Raw genomic sequence first — 24,205 nt, 5'->3', positions numbered from 1 at the left:
ATTGTTTTTTAATTATTTCTTAAGTGTATTTCTTTATAACGAATATTAAGTGATAAGAAAAGATTAAGAGTCTTTATCAAGTTTTATAATTTTGCAAATCAGTTTTTGATTGTTTTTAAGACGTTATAGATTTAAAAAGTTTAAATTTATTCTGAAAAAAAGTATTTCCGTCCTCTGTTAGCTCTTTAGTTTTTCAAACTAATTTTAAAGTTTTAAATTAGTTTGTTCAACCTAAATTGATTATAAATATAACTTTTAAGCCAATCTAATATAAAATGACTTATAAAGTTTTTTAAATTGAATAATTTTTAATGCTTAAATAACAATTTCCAAAAAGATTGTTAAAGCTTTAATTCTTTATATAATTTTCAACAATATTAATTTACTCTTTTCAATGAAATAAAGTTTTATTACAAAAAATTTCAAAAAAAAGTAGAAACGGCACATAAAAAAAAACATTAAACTAGTTATAAAAACAAGTGAATAAAGTATGTATTTGTCAAAGTTAAAATAATTTTTAAAACACAAGTACAATAGGTAGTAAAATTAAAAATTAATTTTAAAAACAAAAGTATAGTTAATAGAGTAACTGACTAATTTAATCAATTCAGATTAAAGTTAACTAAAACAAGTTACTTGGTTATTGTAAATAGTAATTAACTGATAGCCGTTTGAAAAGATAGTTATAGTTTGTAAAACAAACTAGATAAATTGTGGTGTAATTTGTACTAAAACTTTCAGTAATCAAATTGTTTTAAAAACAAATTTTTGATTATCATGTTTTCTTTATGCAACATTAAAATAAGAAGTATAGTTTTCCTTTTCTGTTGTTCTTTAAAAACGACAAAAATAAAAACTATAATGTCAGAGGAGTTTTTACTAAGGACTCTATATTTATATGTTTTTTTTTTGAAAATTCATTTATAAATAACTTTTCTAATTAATCAGCGATAAGTTGTAAAAGCTTTTTTAAATGTTATATCACTATAACTTCTTATACTATCAAAACTTTTACATTTCTGCTTTGAATACAAAAACATATTTTTAAAAGTCCATAGTTTTACGGTTCTTGGTTGCCACAGCAAAACAAACTCTAACTAAACTTTGTGTAAACATTTTTTGAAAACAATCTAACCTTTCTTTATTAAATTGAATTTATAAGTATTTTTAAATTCTAAAATTATATTTTTAGCAACGTTATGCTTTTTATGTAATAATAATACTTGTTAAAAAATTATAGATCCATTTAAGAACTAAATAAAATGCCAAAAAAAATATTTCACTATTGAGTCAACTTTGTGATGAGAAGCTATTTATTAAAACAACTATTGACTGTTCTCTACTATATCACATAGAAAATTGTAGTGTTAGAACAGCTGCAGAAGTGTTCTTAAAAACAATAATTAAAGGAAAAAGATCCAAAGAATTTATGAGAAGATTTATTGAAAGATTTTTACGTGTTTGGAAGAAGAATGGAAAAGATTTTGAAAAAGATTCTATTTAAATTATTCTATTTGAATAAGGTGTAATTTTATTAAATTAAAATGTCAATGCAAAAACCAACAACCTTGAAGAGTTTGGAGAAAATGATGGAGAAGTTGATCATGGAGGTGAAGGCGGACTTTGCAAAAGGTATGGGGGGTCTTTCAAACGATATGAGGGAACTGAAGGAGGAGCTAATGATCCAGAAGAATAGAGTTGTTGAGCTTGAAAAGTCTGTGAAATTTATTAGTGGTGGTTTTGACAAGCTGGAGAAGGAAAACAAAGCCATGAAAAGTCAGATAGAAGTGCTAAAATCAGATAATGTAAAATTACTTGAGATTGCTAGTAAAGTTAAAGAAGGTGGTGAGTTGTCCCAAAAAGTTAACCAGATGGACAACTTTCTTAGAAAGTCAAATGCTGAAATCCAAGGGATACCAGTATCAGAAAATGAGAATCTGGAAAGTTTAGTGATGAACACATTGAAAATAGTTTACCAACGGATTCATAGAAATGATGTTGTTTCATTTAGAAGGATGAAACCAACTGGAAAGGCTGAAGATAAGAAGAAAGTATTTAATCCAATTTTAGTTAAGTTTAGATCTTTTGAGCAGAAGGCCAAGATCATGAAAGAGAAGAAAAAGTTGGCAAATGCTAATCTCAACTCAATATGTAAAAATATTGAGAAGATTTACATTAATGAGAACTTATCACAATTTAGTCGGGACTTTCTTTACCCTACAAGAAGGTTCCAAAAGGCTAATGGCTGGAAGTTCTCTTGGTCGTCTGGTGGGGTGGTTTTGATGAGAGAGAAGGAAACAAGCAAGGCTGTTGTAGTTCATTGTGTAGAAGAGTTAAAAAAATATTCTAAAAGTGATTGTTAACTATCACTTAATTCTAAATACTAATATTAATATTTTTAACTGTTCAAAATATAGTTTTAATTGTTTGCTAACAAAAGATCCTAGTAAAGTAACTTCACTGGAATATAAATAAAAACAAATTATACAGTAATCTTACTAAGCATATGACTACCTTGTTGTTTTACATTTTAACTTTCACATATAACACAATTTACTTATTAAATATATAAAATATCTGTATGGGATATTTAAATTAAACAGCCGACTGCTACTTTACCAATTAATTATTTTATTAATTATAAAATACAATATATATTTAATTCAGGTCATTATGATTTTATGTATGTCGCTGTAAATTAATTATCGGTCAGTACATTGTAAGCCTAGTAATAATTATGTTTTTTGTGTTTTGTTTTTCCTTAAAGTTTAATTTTTTTCCTTAAAGTTTAATTTTTTCATTTTTTCATTTTTACATTTGAACTAAATCTGCTTCCTAATTCTATATAACTTTGATTCAATCATTACTAACATTCAATATGTAATATACATGTTACACCGAGTTTCTGTGACTTTTATTGCCTTCAGCGTCTTTAAGTTTTATTAAATTTAATTTACTAACTAATGGTTGGTGTTTTATTTTTGTTTAAAATAGATTACATAAAAACAAAATTAATGTTCTTACAATACAAATTAAATAGTTTAGATAACCTCATTTACATTGTGATATAATTATTAGTTGTAACAAATGTATTTTTTTCGTTAGTTAAAGACAGTGAATTTTGATTTAGTTGTCTTTCCTATTAACGTAAGTTGTTTGTTTATATTATGTTTTGTTGTGTAATTTAGCTTACTTATTTATTTTAGACTTAATAATTACAAATATCATATAGTTTTATAACAGTCGGATTTAATATTAAGTATTTCACCTATTAATAAGTATTATCTGTAGAATATATCTTATTTTAATGAAAACATATATACACCTACTTTATTCTATGCTTCTATTCTCTCATTACAGTAATTATTTTTTTTACAGAACCCAGTTGAAGTGTGTTGATTCGTTGACACACAGAAACATATGTTGGTAGAATAAAGGGAGATTACTGTATAATTTGTTTTTATTTATTAATATTTTTATGTATTTATTTATTTTTTATTTATTTAAGTTTTTGTTGAGATTTTACTTAGTACTTTAAATGAGCTTATATAAGACAAAATTAGTTAAAACTGCTTTGGTTGAGATTTGTAGAGTTTGTAAAAATGATTTTAAACCTCCAAACTTTGAATCCATATATTGTGATGGGTGTAAAAGATGGATACATTTAAATTGTTCTGGGCTATCTAAGCTTAATTTTAACTTCTATTCTTATAACAGTAAAATTGTACAAATAATTTTAAGTTTGACATTGTTAGGAGTGAAGACTTTTGTAAAAATTGTTTAAAAAAATTTTCTTCTAAAGATAAATGTGTGTATTGTGAAGGTTGTTTTAAATGGATGCATTGTAAATGTGTCAGTATACCAAACAAGAGTCTTAATAAGTAATGTAAAAATGATTTACTTTTTTTTTTGTAAAAACTGTGATTTGAACATGTCTGTTTGTTATAGATGTAGTTTAGCTTGTAAAGATTCAGAAAATTGTTTAACTTGATTTTTATTTAATAGAAAATGTCATTTTGAATGTACAACTAGTAAAAATGTTCTGTACCAATTTAAAAACAATAGTTTTAGATTTTATTGTGATCTATGTGAAGAATCTGTTTTTCCATTTCAGAATGTTGATGATCTTGACTATGATTGCTTTAATAAACCCATTAAGATGAATATTAATAGAAGAGATAATGACCAATATTTAGACTAAAATTGTGTGAATTTTGGAAAAGAAAATACTATTAGTGTTGTTTACATAAATATTAGAAGCATAAATGCAAATCTACATAAAATTGAGGAATTTTTGAATTTAGTGAAAATCTATCTGATATAATCTGTGTTTGTGAAACTTGGTTGACTAGTCTGAAACCTTTTATGGGTAAACTGCATAGGTATGATTTTGTAAATAAACTGTCTAATAGTAATCAATCTGGTGGTGTTGCATTTTTTGTAAGAGCTTGTCACTCTTATGAGGTTGTAGAAGGTGTGTCATTTAGACAGTGTGATGTAGATGATTTGTGGATCTCTATTAAACTTGGAAACAATAAACATCTTATACTTGGTAATGTGTACAGACACCCAAGCTCTACATTTAATACTTTTAAAGAAAATTTCGTTAAAGGTTTAGATATATTAAATGAAAAGAAAAAAGATTTTATAATTGGTGGTGATGTAAATATAAACCTATTTAATAGAGATCAGCGTACTTGCGACTATTTGAATTGTGTTTCTAGTGCTGTTGCTAAACAATTTGTTGATTCCCCAACTAGACTTTCTTCTGATTGCTCCTCTAGTTCTTTGATTGACCATGTTTATTCTAGTTTTGGGCGTGAGAAGCTAAATGTTAATGTTGTAGATTATGATATATCTGATCATATGCCTGTTGTTTGTGAAATAAATGTCTAATGAATAAAAATAAATTGTGTTATCAAAAATCAGTTCAAGATTTTAGTAAGTTTGATGTTGGAGTTTTTTAAATGATCTTTGAAGGAACTTGGGTAAATTGAAAATGAGTATTACAAAAGGTGAGGATATAAATGAGTGTTGGAATGAGTTTGAGAGTGTGTTTAGTAGCACAATGTTTTGTCATGCACCAATTAAAATTTTAAATAAAAAAGATCAAACACTAAAAGCTAAACCTTGGATTTCAAAGGGGATTATTGTTTTAATTAAAAAGAAAAATCTAATGTTTAAGTCTGCCATCAAAGATAAAACAAAAAAATTTTCAATTACATTCAAAAAATATAGAAATATTCTGAATTGGGTTATTGAACGATCTAAAATACTTTACTTTAAACAGGTTGTAAACAAAAACAAAACAAACAGTAAAAAGTTGTGGAAAATAATTAACAATATTGTTGTTACTAAGCCTATCTCTCATTCAAAAATCAATGGTGTGCTTGATGTGCATGGTAATGTTGTTGTTGAACCAAAAAAAATTGGTAATGTTATGAATAAAAATTTTGTGTCAATTGCTGATGATCTAATAAAAAAAGAACACATGTTGCTTGTGATTATGATGAGTTTTCAATAGGTTCTGTAAAAAATGGATTTGTTCTTAAGAATATATCAGCGAGCGAAATTGAAAATTATATTAAAACAATGAACCCTAACAAGAGTGTGCGTTCTGATGTCCCTAGTATTCATTTTGTGTGGCTTAGTGCAAAAATAACTTCTCCCTACCTTTCTGTGTTGTATAATAGTTGTGTTGAGTATGGTGTGTTTCCTAATTCTCTTAAACATGCTGAGGTAGTGCCGATTTATAAAAATGGCAAAAAAAAAACAATGTAAATAATTATAGACCTATTTCTCTTTTGTCTCCTTTTTCTAAAATTTTTGAGTCATTGGTGTGTGAGAGACTGAGTGGTTATTTTCTGTCAAATAATTTACTGCACTGCAAACAATATGGGTTTAGAAAAAATAGTAGACTGAGTTAGCAGTAAATCAGATTGTTGAGGAACTAATTGAGGCTGGTGAAAAAAAAAGGTAAATTGTTCTGTTTTTCTGGATCTTGCTAAAGCTTTTAATACTGTTAATCATAAAATTTTAATATTAAAACTTAAATGTTATAATATAAAATGCTCAATGTTAAATTTTATTGAAAGTTATTTAAAAGATAGAAGTCAGTCTACTGTTGTAAATAATGTTGTTTCTGAGCGTGAAATTTTGAATGTTGGGATACCTCAGGGTTCTTGTTTTGGTCCATTGTTGTTTCTTGTATATATAAATGACATATTTTCAGCTACAAATATTAAATTGAGATTGTTTGCAGACGATGCTTGTCTGAGTTATCAACATCGTGATATTGACCATGTTAATGCTGTTATAAATATGGAGTTGAAGAAAATTGATGAATGGCTGTGTAAAAATAGGTTGTTTATTAATTATTCAAAGACTAAATTTTTGCTTTTTAATAGAACTGCAAAAAAGAATGAATTTAGTGTTAAGGTAAATGGTTTTGTGATTGAGCAGAGTGAAAATATTAAATACTTAGGGTGTGGTAATAGATGATAATTTAAATTGGAAGGCACATTTAAAGTACCTTGAGTCTAAGCTTTCAAGAAGTTGTTTTATGATGTCAAAATTAAGTTATTATTTGGATACGAGTACTTTGAAAATGGTGTATTATAGTTTGTTTTATCCTCATATCCTGTATTGTATATCTGTTTGGGGTGGTGCTGCTAGTTGTCATTTGAAACCAATTTGTTTGTATGCAAAAAAGAAATGTAAGATATGTTTGTCGCGTACCTGCACTGACTCCAACAAATTCATTGTTTTTAAAAACTGGTATACTGAAATTTAATGAGGTGTTTAATTTGCAAGTTTGTAAGTTGATGCTGAATACTTTGAGAGGATTTGAGGTTGACCACAGTTGTTTTACTCCTGTAAGTATGGTTCATACACACTATACAAGACATTCAAAAAATAATAATTTTGTTATTGAAAGACCTAGAACACAACTTGGCCTAAACTCCTTCAAGTATTTGGGCCCTAAGTTGTGGTCTAGTGTTCCAGAAATTTTTAAAAACCTAAAAAAAAAATCAGTTTAAATATAGTTACAAAAAATTCTTGTTGAGCCAGTATACTGAGTAGGTTTAGAGTGATGTGGTTGAGTATTTTGTGTTGCATGCATATTTTGATTAATTGCTTTTGGTTGTTATTTCTATCTGTTTCTCTTAATATATGTATGGTCAATTTTGTTTGTGTCTACTCTGATCATGATTGGTTGGCTTTGGTCTGTTGATAGGGAAATATATTGTATGGTTGTGCGTGATTGTTAAATTGCTACTATCCAGTTTTTATTATATTTTTGTTATATTTATTTGTTAGCTGTATATATTAATTATTATTGCATAATTATAAGTTTTTTTATTTATTTATTTTTTCTTCTTACTTTTATTAGACTAAAATTAATTCCACCAATACAAGTTTCAGAAAATACATTTTTCTTAATAGTTTTTATTTATTTTTTAATTTTTATTTTATTTTTTTACTAATTTAGCTTAATTTTTAGATTTTTTTCTGAGTACCATTTCATAAAATTAGTTAGTTATCAAGCTTTAAGATAGTTATTTAATGCTAATGTATTCATTATAATACTAGTTTTATGCATTTGCTCAACAACTGATTGTGAGTTCACTATGGTGGCGGTGATCACATGATTGGATTGTTGGTGTGATTTTTTTGTTGTAGCGCTGGTGAACACTTACTTGGGGATTTGAGCTTCATGATTTTCCCACACTTTGTGGTTTTTAGTGTTGAGATTTTAGCCTTGTGAGTGTTCTCCAAATGGCGTGTCACCAAGGGTTTTTTTTTTATTTGTTTAAAAGATAGTTTTTTGTTTATTTTATTTTTGGATAGTTAAAGTTAAATATTAATGGGGCAGGTAAAATTACATATGATGTAACACACTCACTTTTCCCCAGAAAACGTTAATCGTTGCAAGGGGTAGAGTTTGAGACTGATGTTTTTTTACCATAAAAAAAAAAAAAAAAAAAAGAAAATCAAGCAAAGAGGGCAGAATGAAAACACCACAAAAGTAAGTTCTTAAAAAGTGTATTAAATATCAATAAATGCAGCTTCTAATATGTTATATTTTAACATTATTTATTATTTAAGAATATTTATGGTAAAAGATTGTCATTTGTTATAAATTTATTAAGAGGTGTGTGATTCAAAAACATTTCCATCTGCTGAAATTTTAACTGAGCAAGTTTGTTAATTCTTTTAACCAATGTTTATAAAATTTTTAAAGTAGTTTTAAACTTTTATTTTAGACGTCTACACTTTATCAATGATTATTAATACAGTTTTTTTATTAATTATGTAAACAAGTGTGCCTTTTTTATTTATTAGTTTTTAAATACAATTTAGAAATGTGAACAGGTTTGCCTTGTTTTAGTTATAAAAACAATAAATTACAGTTGACTTTTGTGTATAAGTGTAGATATTTTTTTGCTGAAGATTGCTTTTTATTATTAAAAATGTGAACAGGTTTGCCTTGTTTTAGTTAAAAAAAATAAATTACAGTTGATTTTTGTGTATAAGTGTACTTATTTTTTTAATGAAGATTGTTTTTCATTATTTAAAATGTAAACTAGAGTGCCTTGTTTTTTAATTTGTGTGATAGTTTATTTACATTGATATATATATATATATATACATATATATAGATAACTTTAGATAGAGTTTTTGTGTTATAATTAATATTATTAATTTTGACACTAAAACATTTTTTAAATGTGAAGAAAGTGTCAGCTTTTTCGTTTTGGAATTCTTTACTTTTCGCTGCATTATAGTAGAGTGTTAATTTTTTTTAATTAGCTGCTTTTAAAGTTATGCTTTTTTTTGTTTGTATATTTTTAAATGTATTAAGAAGAACTTTATTTTTTATTTTATTAGGTCGTTGAAATTTATTTTATTTTTGAACAAAGAAGTAAATTTTTGGTGTTTTTTTATGGTCATGTTTATAAAAGATCAAACATATCAAAAAATGCTACTGTAGTAGTTAATTTTCACAGAGTTTTATGTTGAAGGGGTGAAAGTCTCAATCAAAAATTCCTTCATGTGATATTTTTAAAATTTTTGACGTTATTTGTTACTTCTGAAAACAAATTAGGTGTCTTAAAATAAAAGTTACTGTTTAAAGCAGTTTTTTATCAATTGCTTTAATTTTTTTTTTACATTTTAAGTCAACTTTATATCTACGCAAAAATATTACTGATGTTTATTTTTCTCTTTATTTTTACTAAACTATAGCTACTTAAATTTTATTTATTTTAAAATTCATTGATTTTTAAATGCTAAACTTTGATTGATTTTAATAATTAAGTAAAACAAACCAATTTCCAAATAACTTATAGTTAATGAAATGCTTTTAAAAGCTTAGTTTTTTAATTTATTATAAAGCCGGATGGTAGTAAACTATTTGTAACATGTATTTTGATTTTTATTTTATTTCGAAAAAAGTACTTAAAAACAAAAAGAATTTATACATACTATATGAACAACAATATTGTGTAGTAAATTTATAACTTTATAGGTTTCAGAAACATTTATTTATTTCAACTTGCTTAGACGAAGACGCCAGTACCTCTTTTAAAGACCAGCTTTGACTCTTTATATAAGAATTCTCCGAAACAAGTTTTTTAGGGCGAAAAAAGACTTTTTTTTGTGACATCATTTTTGAAAAAAAAATATGTCAAAAAATAAAAATCAAAGACTGAATTGCGAAACTACATACCTTAAGGAAGACGCCAATACCTCGTTTAAAGACTAACTTTGACTCTTTATATGAGAACTCTCCGAAACTATTTTTTTTATGACGAAAAATGACTTTTTTTGTGACGTCATTTTTAAACAAAATACGTCAAAAATTAAAAATCAAAGACTAAATTGCAAAACTACAGAACTTGGGAAAGACGCCCATACCATTTTTAAAGACCAACTTTGACTCTTTATATGAGAATTCTCCGAAACTAGTTTTTTAGGACGAAAAATGACTTTTTTCTATGACTTTGAATAAAATACTTCAAAAATTAAAAATCAAAGACTGAATTGCAAAACTACAGACCTTAGGGAAGACGCCCATACTATTTTTTTAAACCAACTTTGACTCTTTATATGAGAATTCTCCGAAACAAAATTACATCGAATACTTGGCGAATACTACACTAAATGCTGCAACGTAAGAAGTTTTGCTTTTTTGAGTTCATTTGCGGCAGTCAGCTAAGAGTTTGCGGCAGTAAAATGGGCAAAATGGTCGTTTTCAAAATTGGAGTTTATAAGAGATTTCGTTTTAAAAAATAACGAAAACGTTACATATACTTTTTTTTTTCTTACAAAATTTCAAGGTGGTGCAGTTGCGGCAGTGCATCACCCCACGCGACGCCCCTGGCATCTACTATACGAGTTAAAGCGCACGTTGCGTTATAAACCAGGCCAATAATAGTGTATAAGTAGAAGCCGTGATAGCGACAACATTAGTTTAAATTTTTTTAACAATTTATAAAATTTTATTGATATTTTAAACCTGAGATTTCTTGTGTGATATTGGTCAAAATTATCTACTTTACTAATTTTTATTTTTTGTGATTTGTTTTAAATTGGTTAAATTTTGAGTTGTTAGTATGTAAATACCTGTTAATTAACTTTTACAATTTAATTTAATTTATTGCAATTTATTTCATAAGGAGCATATACACATATCGCAATTGTTTTATATTCTATACTAAACCTAATCAAAGTTATTGATTTTTTTTGTCTATTTAAATTTTTCACTATAACAAAATAATATGTCTCGTGTCGTTAGTCCAAACCCAGAGTGTCTACCGGACACTGTGGTCCAAACTTGAGCAAAGAGTGTTCATATTCAGAGCCAAAGATCACTTATCCAAGAGTCGACCCTTAAAGTCCCTTCTATATAAACCGTTGGAAGCTGGCGTGCCGACAACTATTTGTTTGCAAATGCACAATATTAAGAATTTTAATTAAACTTTTAGATAAAATTGATTTGTTTTTATCGATACTAGTTGTAAGAACTAAATAGAACTTTTTACTTAACTGCGTTTTTTAAATTTTAAATCTAATATCTAGATGTAACCAGATTTATATTTGAAAAAAGATTTAAAATGTTCAGTCGATAGTTTATAAGAGTAACTAACCATTTAGTTAAAAAAATGTTGCTTTTATATACAACAATAATATGAAACACATAAAGATTTCTACGGTAAATTTAGGAAAGTTACGTCAGAGCTTTGGTTACTTTTCTACCGCTTTTACTATTTATTAGAATATTGAGTTATCATATACTTGTTTTAGTTATCTTAAAGTTACATTGATAGTGTTTTAATTTAAAATTACTTAAAATACCAATAGTTTAATTCAACTTTTATATCTATTTAGACAAGTTTTTATTAGACAATTTATTAGAAAGTTTACTAAAAGCTAAACTGTTTTATGGCTACTTTGCATATATCCTCCCATAAGTTTTAGTCGTGGTGTTGTAAAAACTGTTATATCAACTTTTATTTACTTAGAAATAAAAACAAGGAGGAAACTTAAAATAAATCAAGAAGTTTTTTATATATTGACCTTTTTATGAAAATAAAGTAAGGATTACTTTTTTTTAAAGACTTTGAGTAGCTAAAATCTACCAACTACAAAAAATTATAATTATTACGTTTACTTTTTAAATATAATAACAAACAGCATTATGCTTTTATTGTTTTCTATAAAAGTTTATATAAAGTTATTTAATAGTTTTTTCTTTAGTTGTTATGTTAATAAATTTTAACTTAAGTCATACTTAAAGAGTTCGATGGAGAATGAGTTTAAAATAGTTTGGTCTTATCTTAATCATTGTATAACGCATACACCACCAAATTTGTATAACCAATTTAATAAAACTTATATATCACAGCTAAAATGTTTGATTACTCATTTCAAAACAATCGCTATATGTTTGTTCTTTTGGAAATATCGTAAAAGGGATGTAAAAAATATTTAGTAAGTATCTTAACATTCTTAATTTTTTTTTACAAATTTTGTGTAAAATTGTTAGTTTTAAAATATTTTGAAAGTTTTTTATATCCTTTGTCATAAGCTTTATTTTTTTTATTAATACCAAAACTTGGTTAATCGTTTTAAATATTTAATGATTTTTCCAAATTTTCTATCTAAAAATATGAGAAGTACTATTAATTGTTTTCTTTTATGCAATTTAATAAACTAACTGTTGAGAACTTAATAGAAATTTAAGTCAGCAAAATGTTTTGATAAAATTTAGTTATTCAAAGTTAGTTTTTATAAATTTTAGTCTATTTTTGGAAATTAATATACCATTTTTTGTAAATATTACTAAATAAAAAAATGCTAAACTCTAGAAAAGATAAATGAAATACAAAATTAAACTTCAAAGTTAAACTTGTAAAAGCTAACTACTATAATACTTAGCAAAGGTTATTTTGTAAAGTTAGTCGTTAAAATAATCTAAAATATTTTTTATAGTTTAGTCATAGTGAATCCTATAAAAAATTAAATTAAGCAAGTTTTCATTCCATTGTTTTGATTTTATATCGAACAAAAATTAACTTCATGTACATACTTCGTTTATGCTAAAAAAAAAATTTGATTTACAATTATTTCTAAATGGATTATTAAAAGTTTTCTTTTAACTGGATTTTTTAAATAGCCGAATCACTTGTATAAAAATTAATGTGAGATGTTTTACATCTGTTGATTTTCTAACAGACTTGCTTATTTCTAATATCAGCGCTTACAAGTGTGAACTTGGCTTGAATGACTTTTTTTGTAATTATTTTTTAAACTAAACTTTAAAACCAGTTATTTTTAATTTCTTTTATGCTAATTTACATTTTTTTGTTTATTCTAAATTGAAAAAAATAAATTAGTTACAATATTAAACTCATTTTAATAAGTTTGTTAGAAATAAAAATTGAAAAAAAAAATTTGGAGAAAAGCTTGTAAAAGTTAAAAACTAGAAAAAAACTCAAAAATTTTAAACGGACCCCACCCAACTACAAAAGTCAAACCCCAAACTGGAAGAAATTATTGTGAATTTATTCTTTAGAATAAAAAAAAGTTCCAAGTTAGCATTAAAGAAATTGAAAATAATTGGTTTTAAAGTTTGGTTTTAAAAAAATTACAAAAAACGCTATTCAAGCCAAGTTCACACTCGTTCAGCGCTTGCATAAATAAACTATGCTTCTTACCAGTTAAAAACGATTATTTTAATTTAGCTTTTGTTTTAAATTTTATATATTTGTGCTTGTTGTACTTTTATTTTGTACCAAGTTAAAAAATAACTAGTATTAGTTGAATTTTTGTGTTCTGAGTTTCATTTAGCAGCTTTTATATAAACTTAATGTATTTAAATCATTATTGGTATACTGAAATCCAAAATTAAAAAAGTTATTTTATAAAAATAATTTATCTGCTTTAACTTGATACTAGTACTGATATCTCAAAACTGCATTGTGAACAGTTGTTCACAAAGTAATAATTTAAAGAAAAATAAAAAAAAACTTAGTTAATTATCAAAAAAAGGCTAGTATAAAAGTAAATTCATACTAAACTTAAAATTGTTCTAACACAGGACAACAAAGAGATCTATTTTATTTTCAATAATTTTAATATATTTCTTATCGACGCGATAAAAAGATATAATTTGAAATTGAATTTAAGTTTTTCAAACAGTAATAAGTAAAAGTTTCCACCTTTTTAAACTATTTCGTTGTCTACAATAAAAATAATCTTTAAATTAGTGTTAAGATACTTTCGATACTTTTTCTAAATGTTGCAAAAGTAAAACAAAAAATTCATAATATTGAGTGTATATTACATTTAACTGTATGTGTTTTAGTTCTTATGCTATTCTGAGACATTTTTCTTTTTCTTTTCGGAAGTTTTCTAAGTTTTCCTCTATAGCTGAAAATATTTTAAAAGGTTTGAAAATATCAACTAAAAATTTTGATAAATTTAATTTCATTATTTTAAAGCAAACATGTAAACTAATGGCTCTTTTAAAAAAGCAGGACTACGTTTAAATCTTTTTTCAAATAAAATTTGTTAGTTTTAGGCATATAAACTTTATTTCAATAATTTAATTAAAATTTTGAAGAGTTAATGAATTAAGCTATTTTAACCCAGTTTAAAACTATTTAATAGTTACTAATGTAGGTTATGTAAAATCAAAATCAACACTTTTATCATTGAAGTTAAATACGAGAATTTAAAACAATGAACTCCTGTAATATATTTTAAATCATTAATTTTAAAGTTTTTATTTATAATCTGTTAAATAAAAAAATAAAAATGTATGTTATAAGGTTAATAAAATTCAGCTAGTTTAAACAAACGTAGATATTCTAAAGTTGAACTAATGTTATTATTAATCATACATGATATTAATACTTGTATCTAACCTTTCACCACATGCTTTGCTTCAGGAAAACATTTTCCAAAATTTTCATACAAATCTTTTAAGACAAATGTGCAGAACCCAATTTGAATGTCCCATTTATTATTTTCTTTGAATCGATCCATCATTTCAACAATAGGCAGTCCTAGCTTTTTTCTTTCGTCCCCTTCATTGTAGAATTCTAAATAAAGTGAGCACACAGACTTTTTTACTTCATCAAAATCTTTTGCCATAACTATGAGGTCACATGCTACCATAAGAGCATCAGTGACAAGATTTCTAAGATTTATATTTGGTCAAATTTTTTTTTACATTAAACAGTTTTAAATAATTTAGCTTTTACTGTTATTTCGTTTTTAATAAAAGTTTTTATTGTAGTTTAGTTTTATCAGTTTAAGAATAGTTTGCTGGTATATTAGTTTAAGATTTTCTTCTATAGTAAGCACTACTTAAACTTATGAGTTTGGCAAAAAAAAGTAAAATTAGTTAAACTAAGATTGTAAATACTAATCATTACAACTTTATTATCAATATCACAAAATATACTAAAAATATTTAAAAATGAAAATAAATTTATATATCTCAGTTTATTAAACATTTTTTCTATATAAAGTTTTAATACTGACTTGTGTTCTACAATACTAATGTCTAGATCTCCGTTAATCAAATGGCTGTTTAGTTTAGCATTTGTTGAAAAAAACTCCGGTAGATCTGTAGCTAAAACACCTCTTTCCATTACTTGATAAGCTTCTACAGCCTGTTGCTTAGTGTAACGATGAAAAACGTTGCATCCTTTTCTTGATATAACATCACAACCAAATGCAAACTGATGACATTCAAGAGTTGAAATTTTGCCATAAACAATACCCATTGGATGACCGCTATCATGCATGAATGTACTACTAAATCCGCGATGGTCAATGTCGTGTATAACGGATGCTATCATGTATGGGAGAGTTTCTTCCTAACATACGTATACAATTTATAATATTAAACAAATTTATGTTTATGAAAATTTTGTCATACTTAAACTTTCAAAATGTTAATTTAAAGCTAGGTTCTATTTGTAAAAAAAAATACTCAACAGAAATTACACTTAGTAGATAAATGACAATTATTAAAATAAAATTAAAGGTTTAAGTGAACAACAGAAAAGTATATATAAAACTAAAAAAAATATATACTAAAAGAGTTGTCCTAGAAAGCAAATATTTTAGTTGAAAAATAAAAGGTTTAAGATTAAAAATTCTTAAACATATACAATAAGGTCTTGAATTTAAACTTAAGCAACTGAGGGTTCATAAAATGAAACATTTGTACTATACACTTTTAATTTCTCTATTTGCAGTAAACTTATACGTATATATACATGTATATAACCGTACTAGCGGATAGTTAAAAACAACTTTATTGTTTTTATGGAACGTATGTTCTGTTTTTTTATAAATCGAATTTTCTTAACAAATTATTTATAAGCCCTCCGAGTGGGTTTTGTGGAAAGTAATTAAGCTTATATAATCACATTATTTTATATACATGTGTATATATATATTAAAGATTTTTATAAAAAGTTCTGGTCGATAGTGCTCGACAAGTTGAATTGGAGCTAAATATTTATTTAATTATATAAAAACAATAGTTTAGACAGCTGTTTCGTACATGAAATATAAAACTTCATGTACTCCTCAGTAAGCTAAAGTTTATTACAATAGTAAACAGAAATTTATATTTTGTAATTTTTTATAACAATTATGACGTAGCAATAATACAGTTTATTGTACAGTTAGCTGAATTTGAAAAATACGCTAAACATTTATGTGTATAAACAAATATAAAATATTTGTTAATTTATGCATTTTGGAAATGTCATATTGAAAAAAAATTTAATTTAATAGAAAAATGTTTTAAACTACTCGTGTTTGCGGCTTAGATTTTACTTTGTTTAAATAATTTTAATAATCAAATTAATTAGATTAATAAAAAGCTTTTGTTCGCTTTTCTTGTTTAGTGTTGTGTTCTTACTTGATTTATCAATTTCTACCTTTTCTAAGTTACAAAGTTTGATCTTTGCAAGATCAGCGTATTTTTTTAAGCTCAACTTACTGTATAATAATATTACTATTACTTGGTCATGATACTTACAAAATTTTAAAATTCTAAACTTCTGTTTAACATTGTAAATAAACTTTAGCTTACTGATGAGTATATGAGGTTACACATCTCATATATGAAACGGCCGTATAAACCTATTGTTTTTTATATAATCAAATAAGTATTTGGCTCCAATTCAGTTTGTCGAGCACTATTGACCAGCTCTATAAGGTAAAATATAAAATTTTAAAGCGGTAATAAATTTTACCGCTTTCAAACATGAACTTACAAATAAAAAACTTATTGCTTAAGAATCAGTATCCAAAAAACCTTATAGCGTCCAAAATCACAAAATCGACAACTCAACATTTAAACAAAATGGAAATATCAACACAAAAAATGAAAAGAAAGCAGAAACCGAAAACTGTTTTTATTTCACAATTTTTTACATAGGTAGCTGTTCAATAAGATTCCAAAATCGAATAGCATACATACTTCAAAAACATTAATATTAAACCAGCCTACACCAGCAAAAAAGTTTCTGACTACTTCAGCAACAAAAGTAAATGCTCGGAAGTATTTGACACAAACATTGTTTATAAATACACCTGCTCTGCAGATCAGAGCATATCTTACATTGGAGAAACATCACAGCAAATCTTCCGACGAATTAAATACCACTGCGGAACAGATAAAAACAGCGCAATATTTGAACATCTTTTTAATTGCACACCCTGTAAAAAATCTGACATAATTCAAAACTTTAAAGTTTTGAAACGATGTAAACAGAGCGAACTCTACAGCCTGGAATCAATATTGATTGAGGAAGAGCGACCTAAGTTAAATACGCAAATAGCATTAAATGGAAAAGAAAATTATTAACAATTTATTAATAAACATACCTTAACTTTAGTTTTACTTGCCAAATCTCTAAATTTTGTATTTATTTTAATTTATTCATACGTCATAATTTAAAGTTATTTATTGAGCTGTTCACTAACCATAACTTTTTAAAATTTCATTTAACATTTATTCTTTGAAAATGAAACTTGTATAGTTTTGAAAAGCTTTGTGAAATAAAATATAAAACAAAATGAGTAATCTGTTAATAATAAGTAGCAAATGGCATATAAATACGTTTAAAAACCTTCCTATAATAGCATATATTCATATAATATAGAAAAGAATGTGGTTGTTTAAACTTAATCACTTTTCACAGAGCCCACTTGAGGGGCTTTTAAATAATTTGTTAAGAAAACTCGATTAGAAAAATAAAATCAGAACATGCGTTTCATAAACACAAAAAAAGTTTTTTTAATCTTCAGCTAGTACGGTTTGAAATAAATAGCACTTTAAAAAAAAGTTATACAACCTTCATATCGACATCCTAAAACTTTCTATCACTTTGAGTGAATAACATTGTCTGTAGACCTGATCGGAATGATCATAGTTTTATGCGTTTTTTATACCAAACAGTGTTAATTTTTGCAAAATATAATTTTTGCTGCAAAAAAACGACTATCACACGTTCGTGAAAGATTTATTTCTAAGGATCGCGTGAAATATGTTGACGAACGCGTGTATACGCTATTTCGCAAAGCTGAAACAATCGTAAAAGAAATAAGTTTTTTCTTGTGTACTAAAACTTTTATTGTCACTTACATAGAGTGGGAAGCCTCTGACATCAACCTATTGGACTTTTTATGGAGCATCTAGTATAGTGCACTTTTTATGTGTTTTATTAAGGTCGGCTGCAGTAGTAAGATTTTGAAATGTTTCATTCATAATATATTGCAAATGATTCATAATATTAAAATGATGATTATAAAAACTTCAGTTCATGTATAATGTTTTAGTTAAAGACAAAATGCGACCAGCATTTTATTTAAGCAAAAATATGTGATCCGCGAAGTAGTTTTTAGTTAAAATGCTGATTTTTGAAAAAGTTTAAAAAAAAGTTATAGTAATGCTTAAAATTAGGCTATATAATTGCTAATCACTAAATACTAATTAATTATTACTGTTTGTTTTGTCACATTTTTGATTTACGATAGTATTTTATATTAATCACTAAGTTAACTTTAAACAAATGCGGACTGCGAGACACTTTTTTCTAATAAGCTTGGCCTTCGACTTATCAAAGACTGCCTACCTCTGAATTAAAGTGACACCGTTATTATCTAAAAAACCATCGAAACCTTTTTAAAAGTTCTGAAATAAAGTTATTTAGAGTATAAAAGTCCTTACTTGTAAAAAGTATTTACATATATTATATTTTTTTTTGTTATAACAATAAATTTCGTGGTAGATAATTAAATAAAAAATACTTACTTAAAATTAATTAATGACTAATTTTTTTTATTGTAATGTAAAAGAAAATTTTAAATCATGTTTTACTTCAAATTTAAAATTATAAATACAGCTTTCTCATGAAGTTTAAAAATGATCTTTTGATAAGATATTTTTTTCTTTTGTTGTGACCTTTCATTTATATATTTTATTTAATTTCCTTTTACCTTTAATACAAACTTTTTAACGTTTTATTTAGTTGTATACTACTTTATCAAAAAAAAAAAAAATTATAGCATATTTGAATCACAAAACTTGATTACTTCTTTAAACATGTATCGATGCTTTCTAATTGTGCAAAACATGGCATGCGTGAAGGTCATTGCGTGTCGAAAGTTATGATAAGGTAAGTCTCTATAGCTTTCTTTTATAGACATAATAAACCTCACTATAACATCAGTGTGTGGTAGTAAACAAGGTACAGTTGTTGCTTTGATCATGTATAAAAAGTAACGATACAGATCTTGGTCACCCGCTTTGTGAATTAGAAAAAAATAGCTGTAAAAAAACCGTTTGTTTAAACTAATTCAAATTATGAACTATATTTATGTATTTCAAAATTATTAAATTTTATTTTTAGCTAGTTTTTAATACCGTATTTTTTTTTTCTAAAATGACTAAGTCTCAATATATATACATGTATGGAAACAAATTATCACATTTTTATAAGAGATTTTAAAAACAAAACCATGTTTTAATCTAGGTTTTCCAGAGTCTAGAGATCATCAATTGACAATTAAGTCGGAAAAAAAAGTTAGCAAATAATTGTAAGATTTTATAAATAAATATAAAAAATAAGCAAAAAGCTAACATTCGTTAATACTGTGGGTAAAACTAAATCAAAAGTTATGTAAATTAGGTAGTATCAAGTATTTTAAAAATTTATAAGTTAAAGAAACTAATATAAACTGAGAATATACTAAAATATGGTGTATACAAGTTTTGTTTCGTTTATAGAATATATAAATATAGAATTCTCAAAATCATTCTACTTCTTTTCTAAAATTTATGTTTTAAATCAAGTAATTAAAAGTCTTCCAAACGGGCAAAATTAATATTGATTCAGTTGGTTAAATGTATTTCTATTACGTATATATACATATATAATTATTGAAAAATATATATTCAAGCGTTTGTTAACAGGAGATCCTAGCGAAACAAGTTCACTGGAATATACAATAATAACAAATTATACAGTATCCTTTTTTTATTACACAACACATGTTTCTGTGTGTTAACGGATTAACACACTTCAACGGAGCTCTGTAATAAAATAAATACTGTAAGGAAAGAGTAGAAGCTAAAGTAGGTGTATACATGTGTCTATTAAAAATAAAAATAATTGTTATAGATTTTTATAGGTTATTGGTTAATAATACGTAATGTATGTAAATGATTACGTACAAAAATAAAAAACATAATGTTAAATCCGACTGTTTGAAACTATATAATATTTGTAACCAGGGACGTAGCTTGGTAGGTTTCTGCAAATCTACAGAAACGTGTACTTATGTGCGAAAAAACTTGCTGTTATTTCAGCTTGATAAGACTCTGCTGTCTTAGCTTTTAGTATTTAATTATGCTTTATTTTGCACTCCTCAGAGATAATTTTGACATATATGTACTCTTTAGCATTTTTAGTGTCGTAAAAAAATTGAACGAATTAAATACATCCAAATTGTAACATTTAGGGCGTTAAAGCTTTATTTTGTCAAAAAGCTGCAATGCAAAATTGATTCTAAAGGAAGCTGTAGCTTCAAAAATCAAAATCATACAATTTTATGTTACAAAAATTTGCATAACTTGTTGTTATTATTGACTACGTTAAATGTTTGATTTTCAAAACAGTATAAGTGTTTTTGAATTAAATGGTGACTTTTTATACTTATTTTTGATGAAGGGTAGGACTTTTTAACTTTTTATGGGTAGTTTTAAGTATTGGGTACTTTTAATTGCTTCAATTTTGCAAAAAAAAAGTACCCAATATTTTGATGATTTCATTACCTTTACTTTGGGTAGTTATTAAGGTTAAACTTTGTAAAAAAAATAAATTTGCTGTCTAGGCCTATGATAAATTCACTTTGTTTATTTTTCTAAATATAAAAATAATTGTATCTGAAATAAAACAGTACTAAAAATTTCACTGTGTTAACAAAATTAAGGAAATATAATTTTTAACTTTGATATTTTTTGTGTAAGTTACAATTTTAAGTTCAACCACAAATTAAGCTATTGACTTTGAAAATTTTTATTTTATAGATTATTGATGACTTTAAGTTACCATATTTTACAAAATTTTCATTATTTTACATGTAGAAGTAGTTTAAAAATTACAGATTTTTGATGATTTTTTTTTAAACACTAAACTTTTTTCAATTTTTTTAATTTTAAAAGTTCAAGGTTTTTTTCAGTTTTTGTTTAAAATGTCAAGTTCATGGATTCCAGGTGTTTTGACAACCCTGCTCAAATTTTAAGGAAGTATTCTTTTCAATATTTAAAAAATAGTAAAAGATGACAATTAAAACCTACTGTACTCTCCTATTTTAATGTTTTATATCAAAAATTTGTTTTGGTATAAAAAATTTGTATAAATATACTTGTAGACTAGATTAAATTTCATAAAGTGACATCAACTTGTAATAAAAGTGAAGTACACCCTCCCTGTACCCAAGATGGCTCCTAAAGTTTTTTTGAAATTTCTTTCAATTTTTCAAAATTTAATAAATTTTTTTAAATTCAAGTCTTATTTACTTTTCTAGACAAAATAAGTGATCAAAATTTCAAGTCATTCTAGGACTTATACAACATTCCAAGATTCCCATAAGCATTTAAGTTTGATGGCCACCCTGTTAACTTTATTTCAAACTATTAAAAGGTAACTTTTATTGAAGTACATAACTTATGTATAGTTAGTTCAAAATTTTTTATGAATTAAATTCATCAATAAACTATAAAAGAAAAAAATTTTAAATCAATTTTTTTAAATTTGTGTTTGAATTTAAAATTGTAACTTTATGTTAACAAAAATGTTTCTATAATTTTGTTAACATAGGGAAATGTTTAGTATTATTCTATTGTTTTATTTAAGGTATGATTATTTTCATATTTTAGAATATTAAAAAAGTGAATTTGTCATAGGCTTAGACAGCAATTTTGTTTTTTTACAGGTTTAAGCTTCAAAACTACCCAAAGTAAAGTTAATGATGTCATCAAAATATTTGGTACTTTTTTTTTGAAAATTTGCTGCAATTGAAAGTACCCAATGTTTAAAACTACCTATAAAAATTCCTACCGTTTAATGAATGTTTTCTTGGTTTACACAAGTGGCAAGACATAAAGAGTCATAGGGGGTGTGGAGCAAGTTAAATTGCCTTGTATACAGTTATCACTCGTACCTCAACTTTCCATATTTGATGTATTAACATAACTGCATTTTTTCAGATTAAATTCAATAACATTAGAGGTAGTTTTAATTGCTGTGTTCCCGCTAGGACGTTACCATGAGTTATTTCAGATGTTTTAATTTTTGCAGATTCGTAACTTTTTTGAGCTAGCTACGTCCCTGTTTGTAACTATTAAGTCTAAATTAAATAAATTAAAGTAAAAAAAAAACAAATCATAATATAAACTACTTAAATGAAATTAAGAAAGCAATAATTCTAAATATTTACTAGTTACTAATCATAAAAAAAAAACCTAATAATTACGTCAGCACATTAAGCTGTTGTATATGAACATTAGGTCAAGCTAGTTAACTTATAATACAAAGTTAGATAATTTATTCTTAATGTTTAGAAAAAAATAGTAGAGCGCTTCAATTTAAACAGGTAATACGTAATCTATTTTAAATAAGAAAGTAAAACAACAAACATTAATTATTGAATTAATAGATTAAACAATTGTAAAGGTAATAAAAGCAACATATATATATATTTATCTAATTATATAAAAACTATAATTTAAAAAGCTGTTTCACACATTGAAATGTAAAATTTCATGTGATCGTCAGTAAGTTACAGTTTATTATAATAGTGAACAGAAATTTCGATTCTAAAATTTTCATAATAATTGTGACGTAGTAATGGTACAGTTTATTGTACGATTAGCTGAATTTGAAATACGCTGTGAATGTTATTTCATGATTTTTAGGAAAGTTTAAAAAGGTTATTTTGGAAAAATGTTTTAAACTATTAGAAAAACTTTTTTGTTTTTTTTTTAGACTGTTGGGAAAATTGTTATAAAATACTCGTGTTTGCTGCTTCAATTTTATTTTGTTTTAATATTTAGTTGGTTTTAATTTTGTTAAAAAGTATTTTTGATAATGGATGCATATGTTTTGTCTTTCGCTTTTCTTGTTTAGTGTTACGTTCTTATCTGATTTTTCAATTTCTATTTTTTCTAATTACAAAGTTTGCAGCCGAATTTAGTATTGAATTTTAATTTTGTCCTGTTTAATATTTCCCATTTAATTTTGTAGTCTGTATTGTTATCTTTTAAGTTCCATATGTAATTCGCTAGTTATGTTGTGTGTCTTTTGTTAATATTGTTGAATGATGATTTGTGGTTTCTATATCTTTGTTTAAAGGTATTTCCTGTCGATCCTATATACTGCTTTGTTGTTTTATTTGATGTTAATGTTGCTTTATAAATTGTATTTGACACTAGGCATTCGTTATTTAAAGGGCAAGGTTCTTTACGGCAATTACAAAGTTTATCTTTTATGGTGCTTTTATCGTCTATATTGCTTTTGTTTAATATTTTGTTGTTGTGAGCTATTATTTTACTTCTGAAATTATTTGTGCAACTGTAAGATATTTTGATTGTGTTTCGGTTGAATATTTTATGGAATGGGTGGTTTTCGTCAAATGATGTAGTAATCAGGTTTAAGAATTGTTTGCCTATTTTGGAACTTATATTAAGACTGAATGGTGGGTTGAAATATATTATGTCTCTTTTTCTTTGTTTTTTATTTCTTTCTGGTAAAGTGGTCTTATCGTATTTTAAGGTGTTTTTATAATTGGCCAAATTTAATGCTTTTTGGTATTCATTTTTTACATTTTTGAAGGATTCATCGTTATTAGATAGTTGTATTAGTCTTCTGTTTATTGTTTCGGGTAGTTGTTTTAGTATTTGTCGGGGGTGGTTGGAGTTGTAGTTTACGTATAAAATTGGTGAGTTTGGTTTGTTGTATGGTTGGTAACTTGAGTTTGATATGTTGAAGGATACATCTAAGAAGTCTGTTTGGAATAATCCGGAATCTATTGTTATTTTAAAGCCGTTTTGTTTGAATAGTTTAATTAAATATTTAGCAGTGTTTTCAGCTGATCTCGGTGA

General features: G+C 25.5%; 1 protein-coding gene across 1 annotated transcript in view; it reads right to left on the bottom strand.

The window, feature by feature from the left end:
- Positions 1-13,876: 13,876 nt before the first annotated feature.
- Positions 13,877-24,205, bottom strand: part of LOC145832314 (cAMP and cAMP-inhibited cGMP 3',5'-cyclic phosphodiesterase 10A-like) — a 60,713-nt gene continuing 50,384 nt past the window's right edge. The window contains exons 6-9 of the mRNA XM_082939632.1: positions 19,135-19,346; positions 15,058-15,395; positions 14,436-14,710; positions 13,877-13,938 (exon numbers count right to left, since the gene is read on the bottom strand). Coding sequence (XP_082795758.1) covers positions 13,877-13,938; positions 14,436-14,710; positions 15,058-15,395; positions 19,135-19,346 — 887 coding nt within the window. The remainder of the gene's footprint in view (positions 13,939-14,435; positions 14,711-15,057; positions 15,396-19,134; positions 19,347-24,205) is intronic.

This window comes from Thalia democratica, chromosome 3, assembly GCF_965202585.1.
Source record: "Thalia democratica chromosome 3, ktThaDemo2.hap1.1, whole genome shotgun sequence".
Taxonomy (NCBI): domain Eukaryota; kingdom Metazoa; phylum Chordata; class Thaliacea; order Salpida; family Salpidae; genus Thalia; species Thalia democratica.
The sequence above is the reverse complement of the archived record's forward strand: the minus strand, read 5'-3'. Positions and strand labels throughout refer to the sequence as shown.